At 40.1% G+C, this 16,807-nt stretch overlaps 1 protein-coding gene across 1 annotated transcript in view; it reads right to left on the reverse strand.

Moving 5' to 3' along the window:
• Window positions 1-16,807, reverse strand: part of LOC306876866 (neuropilin-2-like) — a 76,143-nt gene that overhangs the window by 21,526 nt on the left and 37,810 nt on the right. Inside the window, exons 7-10 of the mRNA XM_079428302.1 lie at window positions 16,558-16,713; window positions 6,013-6,157; window positions 3,089-3,438; window positions 2,041-2,185 (exon numbers count right to left, since the gene is read on the reverse strand). Of these exons, the coding sequence (XP_079284428.1) occupies window positions 2,041-2,185; window positions 3,089-3,438; window positions 6,013-6,157; window positions 16,558-16,713 (796 nt within the window). The remainder of the gene's footprint in view (window positions 1-2,040; window positions 2,186-3,088; window positions 3,439-6,012; window positions 6,158-16,557; window positions 16,714-16,807) is intronic.

Raw genomic sequence — 16,807 nt, forward strand, 5'->3', positions numbered from 1 at the left:
GGTGGAAACAAAGAAAGTATGAAAGAAAAATACACACGGTTCAAAGTCACATGTAAGTGTATATAACACTGCTGTAGCTGGGGGCGTTGTGTATATTTTTTATTAAAACTGATAATTCTGACTGTAAAATCTGCCTTGATGAGCGAGGTTGCTGCCAATAGACAATGGATACACACTCCTGTGATTGCACACCATTTGCATCACATATTGCTATATTTTGCATATATTGCTACATGCATTAGCCTTCATGAATTGTTTATCGATTATTATTAATCCGTTTGGTCATGCCCAAATCCATAGTATAAAAACAAAACAAAACAAAACCCTTCTTCACTCACCCTCACACCATAACTGCAAACAACCACAATTTACAAAAGTAAAAACAAAACACAAAACAAAAAACAAAACACAAAACAAACCAATACAAAACAAAAAACAAACATAAGACAAAACACTCAAACCCTGCTTCACTCACCCTCACACCATAACTGCAAACAACCACAATTTACAAAAGTAAAAACAAAACAAAAAACAAAAAACAAAACAAACCAATACAAAACACTCAAACCCTGCTTCACTCACACCACAGCTGCAACCAGCCACAATTTACAAAAGTACAGTTTGCTTTAGAGAGCCGAATTAGGACGATCTCACTCAAACCATAGGCCTGTATGTTTTTTGTTGTCAAACGGCTCCTTTGAGGACCAGTACTGTTAGTGATCACTGTGGATGTGCATAACAGATGGTAGGAAACGAAACAGCCTTGATGTTGTGCGTACGGGCGGAAACAAAGAAAGTACGAAAGAAAAATACACACAATTCAAAGTCACATGCAAGTATATATAACACATAAATGTGTTTGTGCGTCTCAGGATCTGTATGTGATTAGATTTACTGTGGAGATTAGGAACTGAGGCTGTAGTTTCAACAGTGAGTGGGGTAGATTGAGCCCCCTGTGTTTCAAACATCTGGTGCGCAGTTGTGCGCTGCGGAGCCTCACCGCACTGTCATCGCATTCCCTCACGCAAACATAACCGTGTGTACACAAACACAATCGACCGTCAGTCCATTTTTCGTCACTCATTAACTCACTGGCTTTGATCCCTCCCTTATTTCTTTCATCCGCTTTGATTATCCTCTCTTTCTCTCTCTTGATCTTTCGCTCTCATTCATTTATGGCCCACAGGCTCCGTAAACCTGTGCCAGTATCGCACCAAGCACTGCCGATGACAAATGAAGCTTTCATCCTGGATCTCATCTTCTGCCTGCAAAGTGCCACCAACTAACCCTGAGCCAGCACCGGCTCTCTGACTTTTCATCATGCCGTCCTCCACCTGCAGTCCTGCCATGCTAATAAACCTGGGCACTGAGCCCTGAGGCTTCCCCTGGTCTCCACCCACATCGTCCTTTCTAGCAGCTCCTCTAATGCTCCTTCGCCCCTGGCGCTCTTGCAGACACAGAGCCATGAAGACAGCCCGTCGATTACTGCCCCTCGGCCTGCCGCTTTATAGAGCCCAGGCCTGGTCCAGAGGGAGCAGCCGTGTGTCCTTTTGGCTGATCGTCATGCTGTGACAGGTAAAGGATTCAAGAGGAGGAGATTTGAAGGACATCGGGGACAGAGAGTAAAGATGGAAGTGACAGAGAGGCTGCAGGACTGCTCCACTTCTTTCTACTGCTGTAGCTGGAGGTGTCGTGTTTATTTTTTATTAAAACGGATAATTCTGACTGTAAAATCTGGATGATATGAGCCTCATTGAACTTGCTGCCAGTAGCCAATGAAGACACACATCTGTGACCGCACATGATTTGCATTATATATTAAAATGAAGTTGCTACAGGCCATGTAAACAGCCTACAGCTAGGCTAATGAACTTTTATTACTCAGCGGATTAATTGTTTATCATGATTATTATAAATCTGCTTTGTTTCACGCCCAAAGTCACAGAGTCACAGAGTAAAAATATGTGAAAACAAATTATTAAAAAAACAACAATTAATTAAAAACAAAACAAAACAAAACAAAACATACACAGGTCTTACCTGGCAAGTCACAACCCAGTATCTCCAGTCTCATTCCAATGCCAGGGGGAGACCACCTCTCTGGATACACTCGGATAAACTGGGCCACAATCTCGTCAAAGCGACGGATCTCAGGGGTGTCGTAGTGCGTGTTACCCTCAAAAATCTGGAGGAGCAGAATCACAAAAGCACTTTAGCCCAGCTGTGTGATTGAGAGAAGAAAGCTACTGCATATTGCATATACACATTTTTCTGAGTCTCTGATGCAGCTCTGCAGCTCAGGTTTTAATTAACACAACACTGTGGATGATTTCACTGGAATGTTATCAAAGCTTGCAGCATAATTGAATTCTGCTCTCAGAGTGGGAGATTGGGAATCTAGAAGTGAAATGCTGAGTCGCTGAGATGAGCAAAAGAATGAAATGAGTCTGTTAATAATCTGATTCTGGTGAACTTCATTACTGTAGCCCTTTCAACGACCCACAATATTTAAATTTGCACGATTAACTAATTAACCTAATTCAACTCCAGTTTTATTCTTCCGTCCAGTACTCCTCTGCTGGAAACATATTATATATTATGCTTAAGGTGGTTAAGCTGGGTTTTTACTCGTTCAAGGTGGTTCAAGGGGGCAGTCGTGGCCTAATGGATAGAGAGTTGGACTTGTAAACCCAAAGGTCGAGGGTTTGAGTCTCAGGTCCAGCAGGGATTGTAGGTGGGGGGGAGTGAATAACCAACACTCTCTCCACCCTCAATACCATGACTGAGGTGAGACCAAGATCAAGACCAGGCCAAACCCAGGTTTACTAAGATAATCAATTAGATCAACCTAAAACAGACTGAACCAGCTAGAATATAAATACAGCCAATTACCACTTTAACCCTTTCACTGTTTTCTCAACTCATTAGGAAACCTTAGGAAACTCATTAGGAAACCTTAGGAAATCTCGGAAAAAAATAATAATAATTAAAATCAAATAAATAATAATTTTGTCTTTAAATTTAAAACTTAGTTTTGATTGTTATGTTTTTTCATAGCAGCTTTAAAGAAATCCTGCATCATTCTCACCTTTGGGAGATTGGTCTTGGAGTCAATGATGTAGCTCCAGTCTTTTCCATTCAAACTATGGGAAAGTTTATACTTCCGCACAAAGGCCCGGTTTTCTGCGCTGGTACTGCCATCCACCCCGCGGGCCCCTTGCGTGATGATGCCCCGTACAGTTTTTGGGACTCCTAGGTCCACCTGCAGCCATTCTTCGCCAGCCACGGGCTGCGTGGGACTTGGGAACCATCCTGAGCGGCTGGCCACCAGCCGGGCTGCACCTGTGGCCCCGTGTATGTCCCTCATGGAGGAGGCCGAGATCTGGGAGTCTGGCAGGAGGCCGGAGAGCATTCCCTGCATCTCGGAGCATGGAGCGTCTGAGAGGAGGATGGACGAGCAGATGAGTTATGGTGAGGCAAAGAGGAATTGACATTTTAAGACTGGAAAGATCGATGTTTCATGTTGTTATGTCATGAGAGAGGCCTTAGGAGTAAATAATAAATAAACAGAGCATGTGTGGGTATATTTTTTATGTGTACATTACCCCCAGAGTGGGTGTTTGTGTGTAGGATTTATTACAGGAAGAAATTTGTGCTCCAGTTTTTCTAGGTTCACCTCTACAGAGTTAAAAGCAAACCCACTCAGCCCAAAACAGCCATTCTCTGGCTCAACCGGCACAAATACAAAAGGTACCAGAAATAAATGATTGATTTTGGCCTATGGCTTAAACATGGAACAAAAGAACAGGAAAACAGGCTGGGGCATCTGGTTCAAACCCATCCTAACAATCTCAGTTGAATTACACCCAGAGGTACACCCACACTCAGACAGAAAGAGCAGTAAAACACAGAACGAGGCTAACGGCGCAAGCGTGATCGATGGCTTCACGGGCATCTTTATGGGCTCGGCTCTGCCGGATATCCCGCGGGCCGAGCATCACTCTTTCACGGGAAAGACAGGCAGGGTAGCGACACGCCTCACTGAAAGCAGCTTGTTCTGGGCTGGATGCCCGAGGGACAACGGCCCCCGCGGGACTGCAGCAGGTCTAATATGGAGGCCAGTGGCATGTCCGTGCGTCGTTTGTGTCAGTGTTGAAAAAGACCCTGTCTCTAAAAGCGCATTTGTCCTGCTCAGTGTCGACGAAAATAGGAGCGAATCACTGTTTAATAGCGTAATGATGGAGTGTGATGTCTCTGATAACATCAGTGCAAAAGCAGCTCCCCTCCTTCATCTGCTGCAGGACATGCTAACAGAATTAGGTGACTGCTATCTCCCCATCTCCATAAATAGCCAAACTCAATCAGGACCTTAAGAGCTCTGATAAATACACATCTGAGCTCACTTGACAGGGACACAGTGGGCGTCTGGAACAATATTGGTCACGTGCAGTATCTGTGGGCCTGCTGCGTACGAAAGTTCACATGAGACATGCAAACTTTCCAACCCCTCAGATGATGCCAACCCCTCAGAAGACCTCAGATGATGCCAAACCTCAGACAACATACAAAACTAACACATTTTGCTATAAGTTTGATCGCAGCATATAATCATTGCCGTTAATAGTTCACTGTCTTAACTAACGGCTTGATTTTTACCGTACATTTCTGCCAGCTTTATATCAAGCCGATGTAAAGCTGCTTTGACACAATTTGCATTGTTAAAAGCGCTATACAAATAATATTGACTTGACCATATGGACATCAACTTGAGATAGTCACCAAGCTAAATATAAATATAATGAAGAAACTAAAATTTTCTGTAAAGCTGCTTTGCAACGATTTGCATTGTGAAAAGCGCTATACATATAAACTTGAATTGAACTTGAATTGAATTGAGAAACTTATCTTATAAATCTATATCTACCTGTTTAGATATTATAGTCATAGATAATGATTTAAATAGGTAAATACTGATAAATCTATCTTTATATACTCATTTATATCTACCTTTCTATCAAGCAACCATTTAAAAGGTAAGTTCACCTCCAGAAATGTTCTGATAATTTACTCACGCCCATGTTATCCAAGATGTTCACTTCAATGGGAGCCAATGGGTTGAAGGTCCAAATTGCAGGTTCATTGCAGCTTCAAAGGGCTCTACAGGATCCCAGCTGAGGAATAAGGGTCTTATCTTGCAAAATGATTTGTCATTTTCTAAAAAAAAAATATATATATGTAGATACTTTTTAACCAAAAATGCTTGCCTTGCACTAGCTCTGCAATGCACATGCATGACTTTATGCATTACGTTATCACGTTGGAAAGGTCACACGCAGTTAGTTCTTCATCTGCGTACTTTAGTTAAAACAGGTAGGGTAGGGTGAAAAACATCTCATTTTCTCCTCCAACTTCAAACTCATCCGACATCGTTGCTTTACCTTTTTTTGTAAAGGGCGTTTGACTTTCCTTACATGTCTTCAGCCTATGTTACGCGTTAACTAATGCGTGAGGTTGAGCTAATTCAAGACAAGCATTTGTGGTTAAAAAGAATATATATATAAAAAAATATATATATTTTTAGAAAATGACCGATTGTTTCGCTAGATTGGATCTTATTCCTCAGTTGGGATCATGTAGAGTCCTTTGAAGCTGCATTGAAACTACAATTTGGACCTTCAACCCATTGGCTCCCACTGAAGTCTATTACATGGAGAAAAATTCTGGAATGTTTTCCTCAAAAACCTTAATTTCTTTTCAACTGAAGAAAGAGACATGAACATCTTGGATGACATGGGGGTGAGGAAATTATGAGGACATTTTTATTCTGGAAGTGAACTAATCCTTTAATCACCCAACTTTTTATTAAAATTGTAGAAAATCCAACATTCAAAGTTTGTCTTTTTCTCACAATTATATTATTTTATATCACAAATCAGCTCCCTTAAGGGCTGGTGAAACATTTTGAATTCTGTGCAGACTTGGAGAAAGATGTGTGGTGAGAGTTTTACTGACCCGTGATTTGACAGCCATAAAGTTCGAAGCGCAATGCGATTCCATTCTTCCATGTCTGAGGTCGGATGCGGACAAACCGAGCTAAAACAGGCTGGGGGATCCGGTTCAGGACCACCTCTGAGGGGTCTACGTTCGCATGGAAAACCTAAGGAGGTAGAGAGAGAGAAAAAAGAAGGAGATTTATGACTATTCTGGAGGTGGTTTGGCTGAGGCCACTCATTCAAAAACAAACTAACCTAACAAACAAGCACAAACTCTCGCACAGCAAGAGCTTCTTTAATGAGGTCAAGTGAGATTGTGACTTTAATCGCTGTTAAATGCACACACCACTGAATACACACATAGACGCCAATGTTCGCATCGTAAATTCAAACATGAAATGCTGTTTCCTCCAGAATGAGTTAAAGACCACAGACATTGGTGAGACAGTGTGAGAGTGATTGAAGAATCAGTTGTCACTCTATGGGATTGAATGTTGTCACATAAAGACATTAAATGAGATGCAACCACATGTTTTTGGGTGCTGTCATTGTTTACATCAGTGTGTCAGATGGATCATTAGTATTTCAGCAGGCAGCTCCCAGGGTATCACAGAAATATGCCATGTGCTTCAGCCACTGCTTCTCAGGATGGTGAGGATGGACAAGATGACAAGCTTTGATAGCAAGTCTCCATCTCTCCTCCCTCCTCAGAGACGCAAGCCTCTGTCAGGGTCTTTGTCTCCAGAGAGAGGAAGTAGGGAAGAGGAGAGAGACTAGAAGAGGGCGAGTCCTGCTTCATCGCACACACAGAAACAAAGCCTGGACCCTAAGGCCTTGACCCGTCTCAGGATCCAATGACATCCCGGCCAGCTGGCCCGGGTCAGGTCTGTGCTAGGCCGACTCTTTCAGAGAGTGAAGAAAGAGATTAAAGACGGTTTAGAAAAAAATGAGAAGAAAAAAACCTTCTGACATTTGGTAAATCACCCCAATATATCATATAATAAAAGAAGAAAACTATGAACTGAGGACCTGTGGTCATTAATCATTGGGCATATGGTTAGTTAAAAGCAGAGACCTGGGGCAATTGTTCAATTTTTCACATATTTCATCATAACTCTCAGATTACTACAAATCTACCTGCCATTTTTTGGTGTGTGAAACATTTATATGTGCCAATATTTATAATTCTATTAAAATATTAACACTGAGAAAGCTTAATCCTCAATATTGAATTTTAAACAGTAAGTAAGAGTATTGCAGATCTCCTAAATGAATGGCAGATGGCAAATTGGGACATTGTTTAATGCTATTTTGACATTATTATTATTATTATTTGTTTGTGTGACAATAATGCCAATGAGCCTTTTTCCATTTCAAACTGAAATTGAAACTGAACAGAGAAATTGAGGCTGAAACAGAAGACAAGTGAAACCTTGGGAAAAAGTGGTAGCGTGTAAAGCTGTTGTCAGTAGGAAGATTCAGACATGCATCACAGAAATCTGCTTTTGTTTAATGACCTCATGATGGAGTGTGTGACCTTGCCCCTTCACTGCCTGTGAAGTTTTTCAGCACAACACAGTATGTTAGAGCCAAGTGGTGTGTGTGCGTGTGTGTGTGCGTGTGACAACTGGGGGTAAGAATGAAGTGTGTAATATATCACATCTTTAGTGTGTGGGAGAGTCCTATTTCTTATGATTCACTGATATAACCAAACAAACACCCAGCACTTCTGAGAGAAAAGAAAAAAAACATCATGAAGCTTGTGAAATATTTCAAACTGTATTTTTGTATTATTTATATGCTTTTATAGGCATTTTTATTTGTATTATTATTATTTATTTTTTTACATATTTCTATTTAGCTTTAATTGCTGTTTAATTCAATTTCAGTTTTAGTAACTTTTTGTACTTCAACTTATTTTCCATTATTTTTAACATTTATTTAACTTAGTTGGCAAGGCAACTTTTCTATCTATGTTTTATTTCAGAGGTGTGCTATTACTTTTGAGACTAATAAAACCCTTAGATTTGCATGGAAGGAAGAAACTGTGGTTGATATGCAGCTAAATCAATGGATATATGGTTATATCTTTTGACAACCACCTGGCAAACGACTAAAACCCACCTAAAACATTATCAGCCACCTACTAACTACATCATCTCTTAGTTTCTCATGAGAAATTGCTAAATATTAATTATATATAAAAATAGTTTGTTACAAATGTTTTATTTACTGTTGCCCATTGACTGGGCGTCTCCCATTCCTTGCTTCTGATTGGCCAACCTGTTTAATCCAAACCAGCAGGAAACTAGGAGCCGTGAGCCTCTTATAACAGATGAACAGATGTATATCACATGGGATTTAGGACAGAAGGCCCACTGGTCATTATGGATGAATTTCCAAGCTCAAAGAGGAGAGTGTTAACCATGAAGGTGCCAAAAAAGAAACTAAAAGGCATAACAGGATTGAGAAGTCCAATTACTGTGAGGACGTTAGGGAGCAGGCCGAGATGAAGCTGAAGAACGGTGATTTCCCACTGGCCCTCTAAGACAGAGGGAAAGGGGAAACAAGAGGAATGACAGAAATGACAAAGTCCCGGACTCTGACAGCAGCAGTCAATCTATAGAGGGGGCGGAGTCAGATACTGCTTCTAGCCAAACATATACAGTATTAGTGATATGAAGCTATACATTTATTGTTTCCTTCCGTCTTTCCCACACACACACGAGCACCTGCTAATGTTTTCTTTGCATCCCTGAGCTACAATGGCTCCTGACTGGTGTTGTGTTGACAGACACACAGGTGCTGGTAATGACAGACTCCCACACACTGAAACAGGAGAACTGCTGTCAACCCTGCTGTCTACTGATACAAGGCCACCCTCGCACCCATTCCCCATTCCCTCCTTTTTTTTGCCCTCACACTGTCGGTTTTTCGTTGTTTGCCTCTCACTATGCAGTCTAGGCATAATCTTTGACTGATGTATCATGACTGCGTGTGCATGTGTGTCCTTAGCCAGAGACATAACAAATGGACACAGCCGTCATCGGAAGGTTTATGCTAAATTACGTTCATGAATCATGCATTTGCGTACGTTACTTATATCACGTTCCCTCAGGCATGGCTGCTAGTGTTTCCCAGCATGCTGTCTGTGGGGGAATCAGGTATGTGTTTGTCTCAGGTGATGATGTTTTATATGTGAGTGGGGGTCTGAGTGTATCTGGTGTTACATACAAGCATACATTTTCAGATTCTTGTGGAAAAATCTGCTATACTTTTATACAAAGGGTATTTAAATATGGCAAGACCTGTTAAGCAAAGTTAAGAGTACTCCTGGCAGATGAAAGGATAAATAATGAACAATATTAACACCCTGGGAAGGACCTGCAATGTTCAGAAATTTCACAAAAATACATACATATATATATTACATTTACTACAGTAAAAATACAGTTTCTTCAGTTTCTATTATTTTTACTACAGTAAAATGAAGTTCAATGAGCTGCATGGATATTTTGCCAAACTTTAAGAGCATTTAGCTTTGTATACAACTCATTAATAAATAAAACAGGCTGCGAGATTATGATGAATACTCTTACAGCTCACATGAATCTACAGGCCATGATTCTTTTTTTCAGGTTTGAAACCAAACAATAAAAAAGGTTGATAAAGACGTTAAAGAGTGTTTAGATGCAAGTCATGCAAGATCTCATGTGTGTTTTTGTTTATACATATGCAAAAAGATCCAATCCATGGCAGATACCTGTGGAAAAACAGGAATTTGTTGACAGCACAAACAGCTGCAGTGCTGCTGGACTGTCTAGACACACACACACACACACACACACACACACACACACACACAGACAGATCAATGAGGGTGGATGTAGATTAACTGTTATATGAATTATTGAAAAATCACATCTCACAGTCCAGGAGTAGTATATTGAACGAACTCCTTGGAAATTCATCAGCACAGGAAAATGTGTATGTGTGAGGGAATATTCATGAGATGAAATGGGTCCTCAGTGATGGCCAGCAGGGCAGGCTCCTGGTAAGGAGTCCCCAAAAAATGAGTCTGAATTATTCAAATGTCAGGCATTAGGGTGGTCTGCTTAAATAATAAAAACCCCCCAAAGCGAACTCTCTATGAGGTTAAAGTGTGAGGACACGCACACACACACCTCCTGTGAGACGTTGTCACTGTTAATATAATAAAGAGAGAGAAGAGAGAATTTGTGGACACTCTCTCCCACAACGCCTGACTGCTTGGGCTGCCACACGGTTACGGAAAGCCACATGGCCACAACAGGGTCATGGGAGATGAAAGAGGTGCTGCGTTCCCTGCTCTGTCCATCTTTCTGCCTGTCTGTCTTTTTATCATTCGTTCCCTCCATCTCTCGCTGCTTTGCTTTGGCTAGGTGCCACACGTTTCTTTTCCCTCAGACTGATGGGGCCGCTGGGAAATGTGGTCAGCGTTCATAGCTCTGCTCTCTCTCTCTCTCTCTGCCCTTCTCCTGCTCTCTCTCACACCTCCATGGCCCAGATGAAGATGTTGACAGAGCAGTTGGGCTCCAGTTGGCTGCAGGCCAGTGCAGGCTAAGCCTCAGAGGCCTCAGAGACCGACAGAAATAGTTCTGTGACAAATAAGTACAAATATGCCATGTAGCCTCTCGATTAATATGAAGTCATAAAAACTGCACGCGGAATAATTATAGAGGAATTAGATAGTTCAGAAGAGCTTTAGATGAAGTATAACATGATGTGTCAGTTTTTCCTTTGTCAGTTTGGAGGCTGTGTGTTGGCTTTGGGCCCCTGGCGGCCCTTGGCTGTGTGCTCTGCTGTCAAGGATGGTTTTGACTGATAGTCTGCTGGTGGCACAGCAATGAGGGGCTCAGATACCTGAACACTGTGGCCAAATTTGGTGTGTTGCTACCATTCACGGATTGCCATATGACAGAAGGCAGGTGTTTATTGTTTAGTAGGGCTTGTGACGTGTCATGAATTTTAAATGCTACTAAATACTTTCATATTTCATACTTTCATAGACAAAATTTAAGCATAAATCAAAAACTTCAAGAGTGCGATTCTACATGTTGTAAATAAAAAAACACAAAACTCCCTCTATAAAGCTTATTTAGTGTGGAAGCTCATCTTTTGGATTACAATGGCTGACAGACTAAATCCTGTTCAGAGGAGAGAAAAAAAAACAGTGAAAAATGTTGATTTGGTTCCTGCGTTTCTCTTAATTCCCAGTCTGCATGTGAGATTGAGTTGGAGGGATTGGAATGTGGAAGCCCTCCCTCTTGCTTCACATTCCCACTGTGTTTCTGAAAAAAAATACTGGAAATTTCAAATAAGTAAGCAACTTGTAGAAGTATCCCTTTTTGTTTGATCAATAGAGTGCTGCAGGAATGAGTTAAAAAAAGCTGCAAATACATATTTTTGCACTTCAGGATTCATCATCATTGTTCTTTTTTATGGGTTTTTGGGCTGAAACAAGGGTGACAAGCTCATAGTTGAGACAAGCTCAAGGGGTTTTATACTGTTTTATACTGAGACATAAAATACATTAGTAATACCTCACTCCTAATTATTATTATTTATTTTTTTACCATTGAAGTGTGTTGGAAATGTCATCGCAACGAATAGGAAAACTCATATACTCACAAGTCCATATTCACAGCCTCATTGTGTTTTACTTGTGCTCTTGCACACTTTTCTAACTTAAACTTCCCAACTTGTTGATTTTAAATAAAAATGAAAAGATTATCAAAAGCTTAGGGTTGGTGAGGAAGTTGTGCAACTGTGATATTGCTTATACCCTAACATTCGCTTTCTACCTCTGGTGATTGCATTATCTTGGTAAACTAAATCTATACAGCTTCTTTTCTGCAATAAGCCAAAAGCCAATGGAAAAATACTACTGTCTTTTCAAGGAAACCAGCAGATGTGGGAATGTTTCCAGACAAGTTTCTGAAACAAGCATAATTTGTGCAATTCTGCTTCTATTTTGGTGAAACTAGCAACATAAAAACGACACACTGCCGCTTTAAGTCAACTTGGAATTGGTGCACACTGTAATTGGAAGAACAGACGATATGTTTTATGAGCCTCAGAGGTGTAAATGTTTCCTGTAAAACCACCATTTGTCACAGTGAATGAAAACCACATTTGCACGACCCCACTAAAGACAGGTAACTGTGTATTTTTGTTTGAGTATGTGTGAAACGGTTTCCACACATTCCACCGTCACACAACTCGACTCAAAGAGCATCTATTCTCTAGTCCATGACATCACTAAAGGTTAAACCCTCAGCGGTACACTCCCAAAGAACAGAGGAGTCCTCCCGGGATCTGGCAGCGGTCTTCCATTATCCACGCTCTCCATGTGAAGCGGAGGAATGCACAGAGATGGACGGATCTGTCAGGCTGCTGTTTTGAAGTCCGAGCTGATGTCATCTCCCATGACAGCGCTCTCCGTTGCTTCACCTCAGGATTTTACACGTTAACACACATACCATATGCTCTCTCTCTATATAACCCCCCCTTGATGGTATTGTCAAACAAGCAAGGAATTTAGCAGACCTTCATAATGATCTCTGTCAATGAAAAGGCTGAATTAAACGGTCACGTTGACCTTAAGAGCATGTGTGGGACCTTACATAAGGGACTCACTTATTTTCCCCACCAGTGGAAATGGAATTGAGACCTTCTGACCTCCTTGCAATTTGAAACAGTATGTTTGTGAAAATAGCATAAATTGGTCTGTCATTACTTTGATGGCTTTATCAGATACGGTCTGAGGAGGGAGTGTGTGGAAACGGCACAGTCATGGGATTGGCTGTATTTATGCATGTGTTTCTGTGTGCTGGGTTTCCAGTAAAAGAGAAGGGAATTTGTAGTTCTGTTCCAAAAGAGCTAAACACTATTTTAAGGCATCATAGCTGCCCTCCGGATTAAAAAGTAGGTGTAAACTGGCATAAATATGCTGCCTTTTTTGGTCAAATTCTATGGCAACACTTGTATCCTTGCCCAAAAGTTTATTATGATCAGCAAGGCTACATTTATTTGAACAAAAATACAGTACAAAAAGGAAAATTTGTGAAATATTATTACAATATTGAAATATTTAAAAATATAATTTATTCCTCTCATGGCAAAGCTGAATTTTCAGCAGGCGTCAGTGTCACATGATCCTTCAGAAATCATTCTAATATGCTGATTTGTTGATCAAGAATCCTTTCTTATTATTATTATCAATTTTAAAAACAGTTGAGCTGATTTTTTTTTATTATTTGTATTTATTTATTTATTTTTTGTGGAAACCATGATATATTTCCTTTCAGGATTCTTTGATAAATAGAAAGTGCAAAAGAACAGTATTTATTTGATATTGAAATCTTTTGTAGCAATATAAATTAGGGATGCACGATATTATCGGACCGATATTGGAATCGGCCGATAATGGCTTTAAATGTACGTATGTACATTTAAAGCCATTATCGGTGCTATCGGCACCGATATGAAAAAGCATGCCGATATGTCTTGCCGATAAGAGGAATAGGTCAACTCTCGTGTGCTCATGGTGTGCTAGCGATTAGATCACGTTAATAGTGCGACTCAGTTAAGTAAAGTTTTGCCTGAATGGAGATTAGATTCACTCTTTTGGATCGCTGCATTTAGTTGAGTGTTTAATCTTATTTCTATACATTACTGACACTCTATCCTCCAATTTGAATACTGTTAAGTGCTTTGACGCAATCTGTATTGTTAAACGCGCTATATAAATAAAGGTGACTTGACTTGACATTTAAACTGAGAATGCACGTCATTCGCGCTCGGTGTATGATAGAGCAAACAGCTCTGCTGAACATGGCAGCAGTAGCAGCCTCCTCCGGGTCCTAATGTCCGTTCGGTAAGGTGTTTTAATTCCGTGGGGCCGCTGTTGGCCTACTTTTAATAAAATAAGTATAATACACAAATTACATTTAGACTGTGTTTCTTATTAAATAAAGCAGTAATTGATTGTCATAAAATCATGAGTATGTTTTGATTTAATGGTCAGAAGCTATAGCTTACAGGAATAAAAAAAAATCATAAACATGACACTTGTAAATTAAATAATTTTATATATACTGATTTATTCATTAATGTGTAATATGTTATATTTTTTATCATTTTTACAACTCTTTTGCTTTAGACCTTCTACAAATGTTTAAACTTAAAATATTAAGGTTACTACTGCATCTTTCTAAAAAAAAATGCAGCGATTGAATATAGTTTATTTATATTTATTTTCAAAGCTTCAATGTACTGTCATTATAAAAGAACTTCATTATTGTTTATTTAATTCTAACAAATAAGTTCTTGTTAAAAAGTAACCAAAATTAAAAATAATTTGCTTATAATTTCCACACAGGAGAGACTTGGTGTTGTTTCTAAACAAAAGGAAACATATAGGTATCGGCATCGGCTATCGACCAAAAAGAGTTAAAAAATATCAGCATATCGGATATCGGCATAAATCCAATATCATGCATCCCTAATATAAATGTATTTAAAGCAATAGTTCATCCAAAAATGAAAATTCTGTCATTAATTACTCACCCTCATGTACTTCCAAACCCATAACACCTTCGGTCATCGCAACTACAATGTTCAAAAATTACAGTTGAACCATTGATGTCACATGGACTATTTTATTGATGTCCTTACTACCTTTCTGGACCTTGAACATGTCAGTTGTGTAACTTGTGTTGCTGTCTAAGCAGGGTCAGAAAGCTCTCGGATTTCATCAAAAAATCTTAATTTGTGTTTCAAAGATGAATGCAGTTCTTACGGGTTTGGAACGACATGAGGGTGAGTAATAATGACAGAATTTTCATTTTTGAGTGAACTAACCCTTTAAGTAATTTTATGCTGTACTTGTATTTCAATACTGAAAGTCTAAAAAAAAATTCAAGCCAATTAAAATGGCATATATTATGCTCATTAGAATATTAGTAGTTAGCACATCACCATGATTATCTCTGAGTCTATTTTCTGTTGAGTGTTCCAAATCAGCTATAAGGTAATGTAACTTATAAGGTTACATTTCAGTCATACTGTAGCTTCCTACGTGGCACACAAGAAGGTTTTGGAGCACAGCTGTGTGTGTGTGTGTGTGTGTGAGATCTTATCAGATCTGATTTAGCAGTGACTGAATGAGTGTGCTGCAGGTAATCTAGTAGTGAACTGAAAACCCGCCACAGCAGCTGAAGCAGTTTGAGAAGAAATTAAGCCCAGCTCTGCTGATATCACACTTACACCACACACACTTATAACAAGACTATCAGCCACCAGCCTACAGTGATCATCCTCAGCAGCTCTTCCTGTTTGTCCGTACACACACACACACACACACACGCAATCTGTCAGTGTCCTCTGGACCAGGGACACACACACCTCCACCATCATCATTCCAGACCGATGAGAGCCTGATGTGTTGCTATCAACCCAAACCATCACCACACAGCCCTGAAAAATAATAACCTGCCTGACTCGAAATCCATTTACATGACGCTCACATATAAAACAGTTTACAGTGTTGAAAATTTACATTTCATTTCAATGCCAACACCCTATTTCCTGTTAATCTATATAGGTGATATAAAAAAAAAAAAGCCATGAATGAATGCTTTTCTTCTGCAGGACTGAGGCATCTTGCTAGATAGCTGCTGACATTGAAATATATTCCTTCCAGGCATATGAATAAACAGAACATTACTTAATAGTACTATTTCTAAATGGACACTGACCGGTCACGCCTCGTTCATTCCAGCACACCCAGACTTCTTAACAAAGCTTAGCTGAACTGAAACTAAAGCCGTAAAAACAGCGAGCACATTAAAGGAGGACAGAGCTCTGAGATTTTCTGGAAGATTAAAGCCAGAGGCTATTCCAGCAGGGGGTCCGGGGCTAAAGACCCAAACGCCAGTTGGTGGTGGCCGGCAGGTTATTCTCAGTGGAGGCTGATGTTTTTTACAGCTTCTTCCAAAATCATCACGCTAACATCAGAGCTTTCACATGTTCCCCTGTCTGGCAATCAACTCCATACAGGATTTCCAGGGGATTTGTTAATAAATGAAGATTAGAGGCATGTACCACACGGGACGATTAGTTTTACACAGAACTTATCACTCTTTTCAACTCTCTCCGTTCTCTGGCCTTCCTCCATTTTCCTTTTTACTCCAGCTTGTTCATTCAGTTTCTAATAACGCAGCCCTGTCTAGTTTTTCTCATTATCCAAAAGGAGCATCTTAGATTGGCATCAATTGCCATGATGGTCCAGGCTGGTTTATGCTAGTCCAGCATGGCCTTTCTTTTTAGTTAAGCTAATAGAACCAGCAATTAAACTAACCCATCACAGAAACTGATTAGAAACTACACTTGCACCTTTTCAGTTATTTTCTGGTTCTCTGAGTGTCACATGCACATTACTTCATCTTTATACCCAGTACAGGAAAACAGAGAACAACTGAGTGCTTTATCTCTCACAGGTGCCGTTCCGGCGTGATCGTACCTTGTGGTTCTTGCCGTAGCGGTAGATCATCCAGTCTTCTCCGTTAGTGCTGACCTCCAGCTTGAAAGTGGTGACTAAGTAGGACTTGTGTGTCTCTTTAGAGACTGCACCCTGGGTGGCGATGCCCGTCAGGACCTTCAGGAAGTGCAGGTCCACCTAAGGAGAAAAAATTGAAAAATGTCATTAAATCTGTGCTGTTATAAGGGTTTTTGTAGTAATTAATTATGACAAGACATTTTGTCGATTGCTT

The sequence above is a fragment of the Barbus barbus genome (genome assembly GCF_936440315.1).
Source record: "Barbus barbus genome assembly, chromosome: 11".
NCBI classification, from domain to species: domain Eukaryota; kingdom Metazoa; phylum Chordata; class Actinopteri; order Cypriniformes; family Cyprinidae; genus Barbus; species Barbus barbus.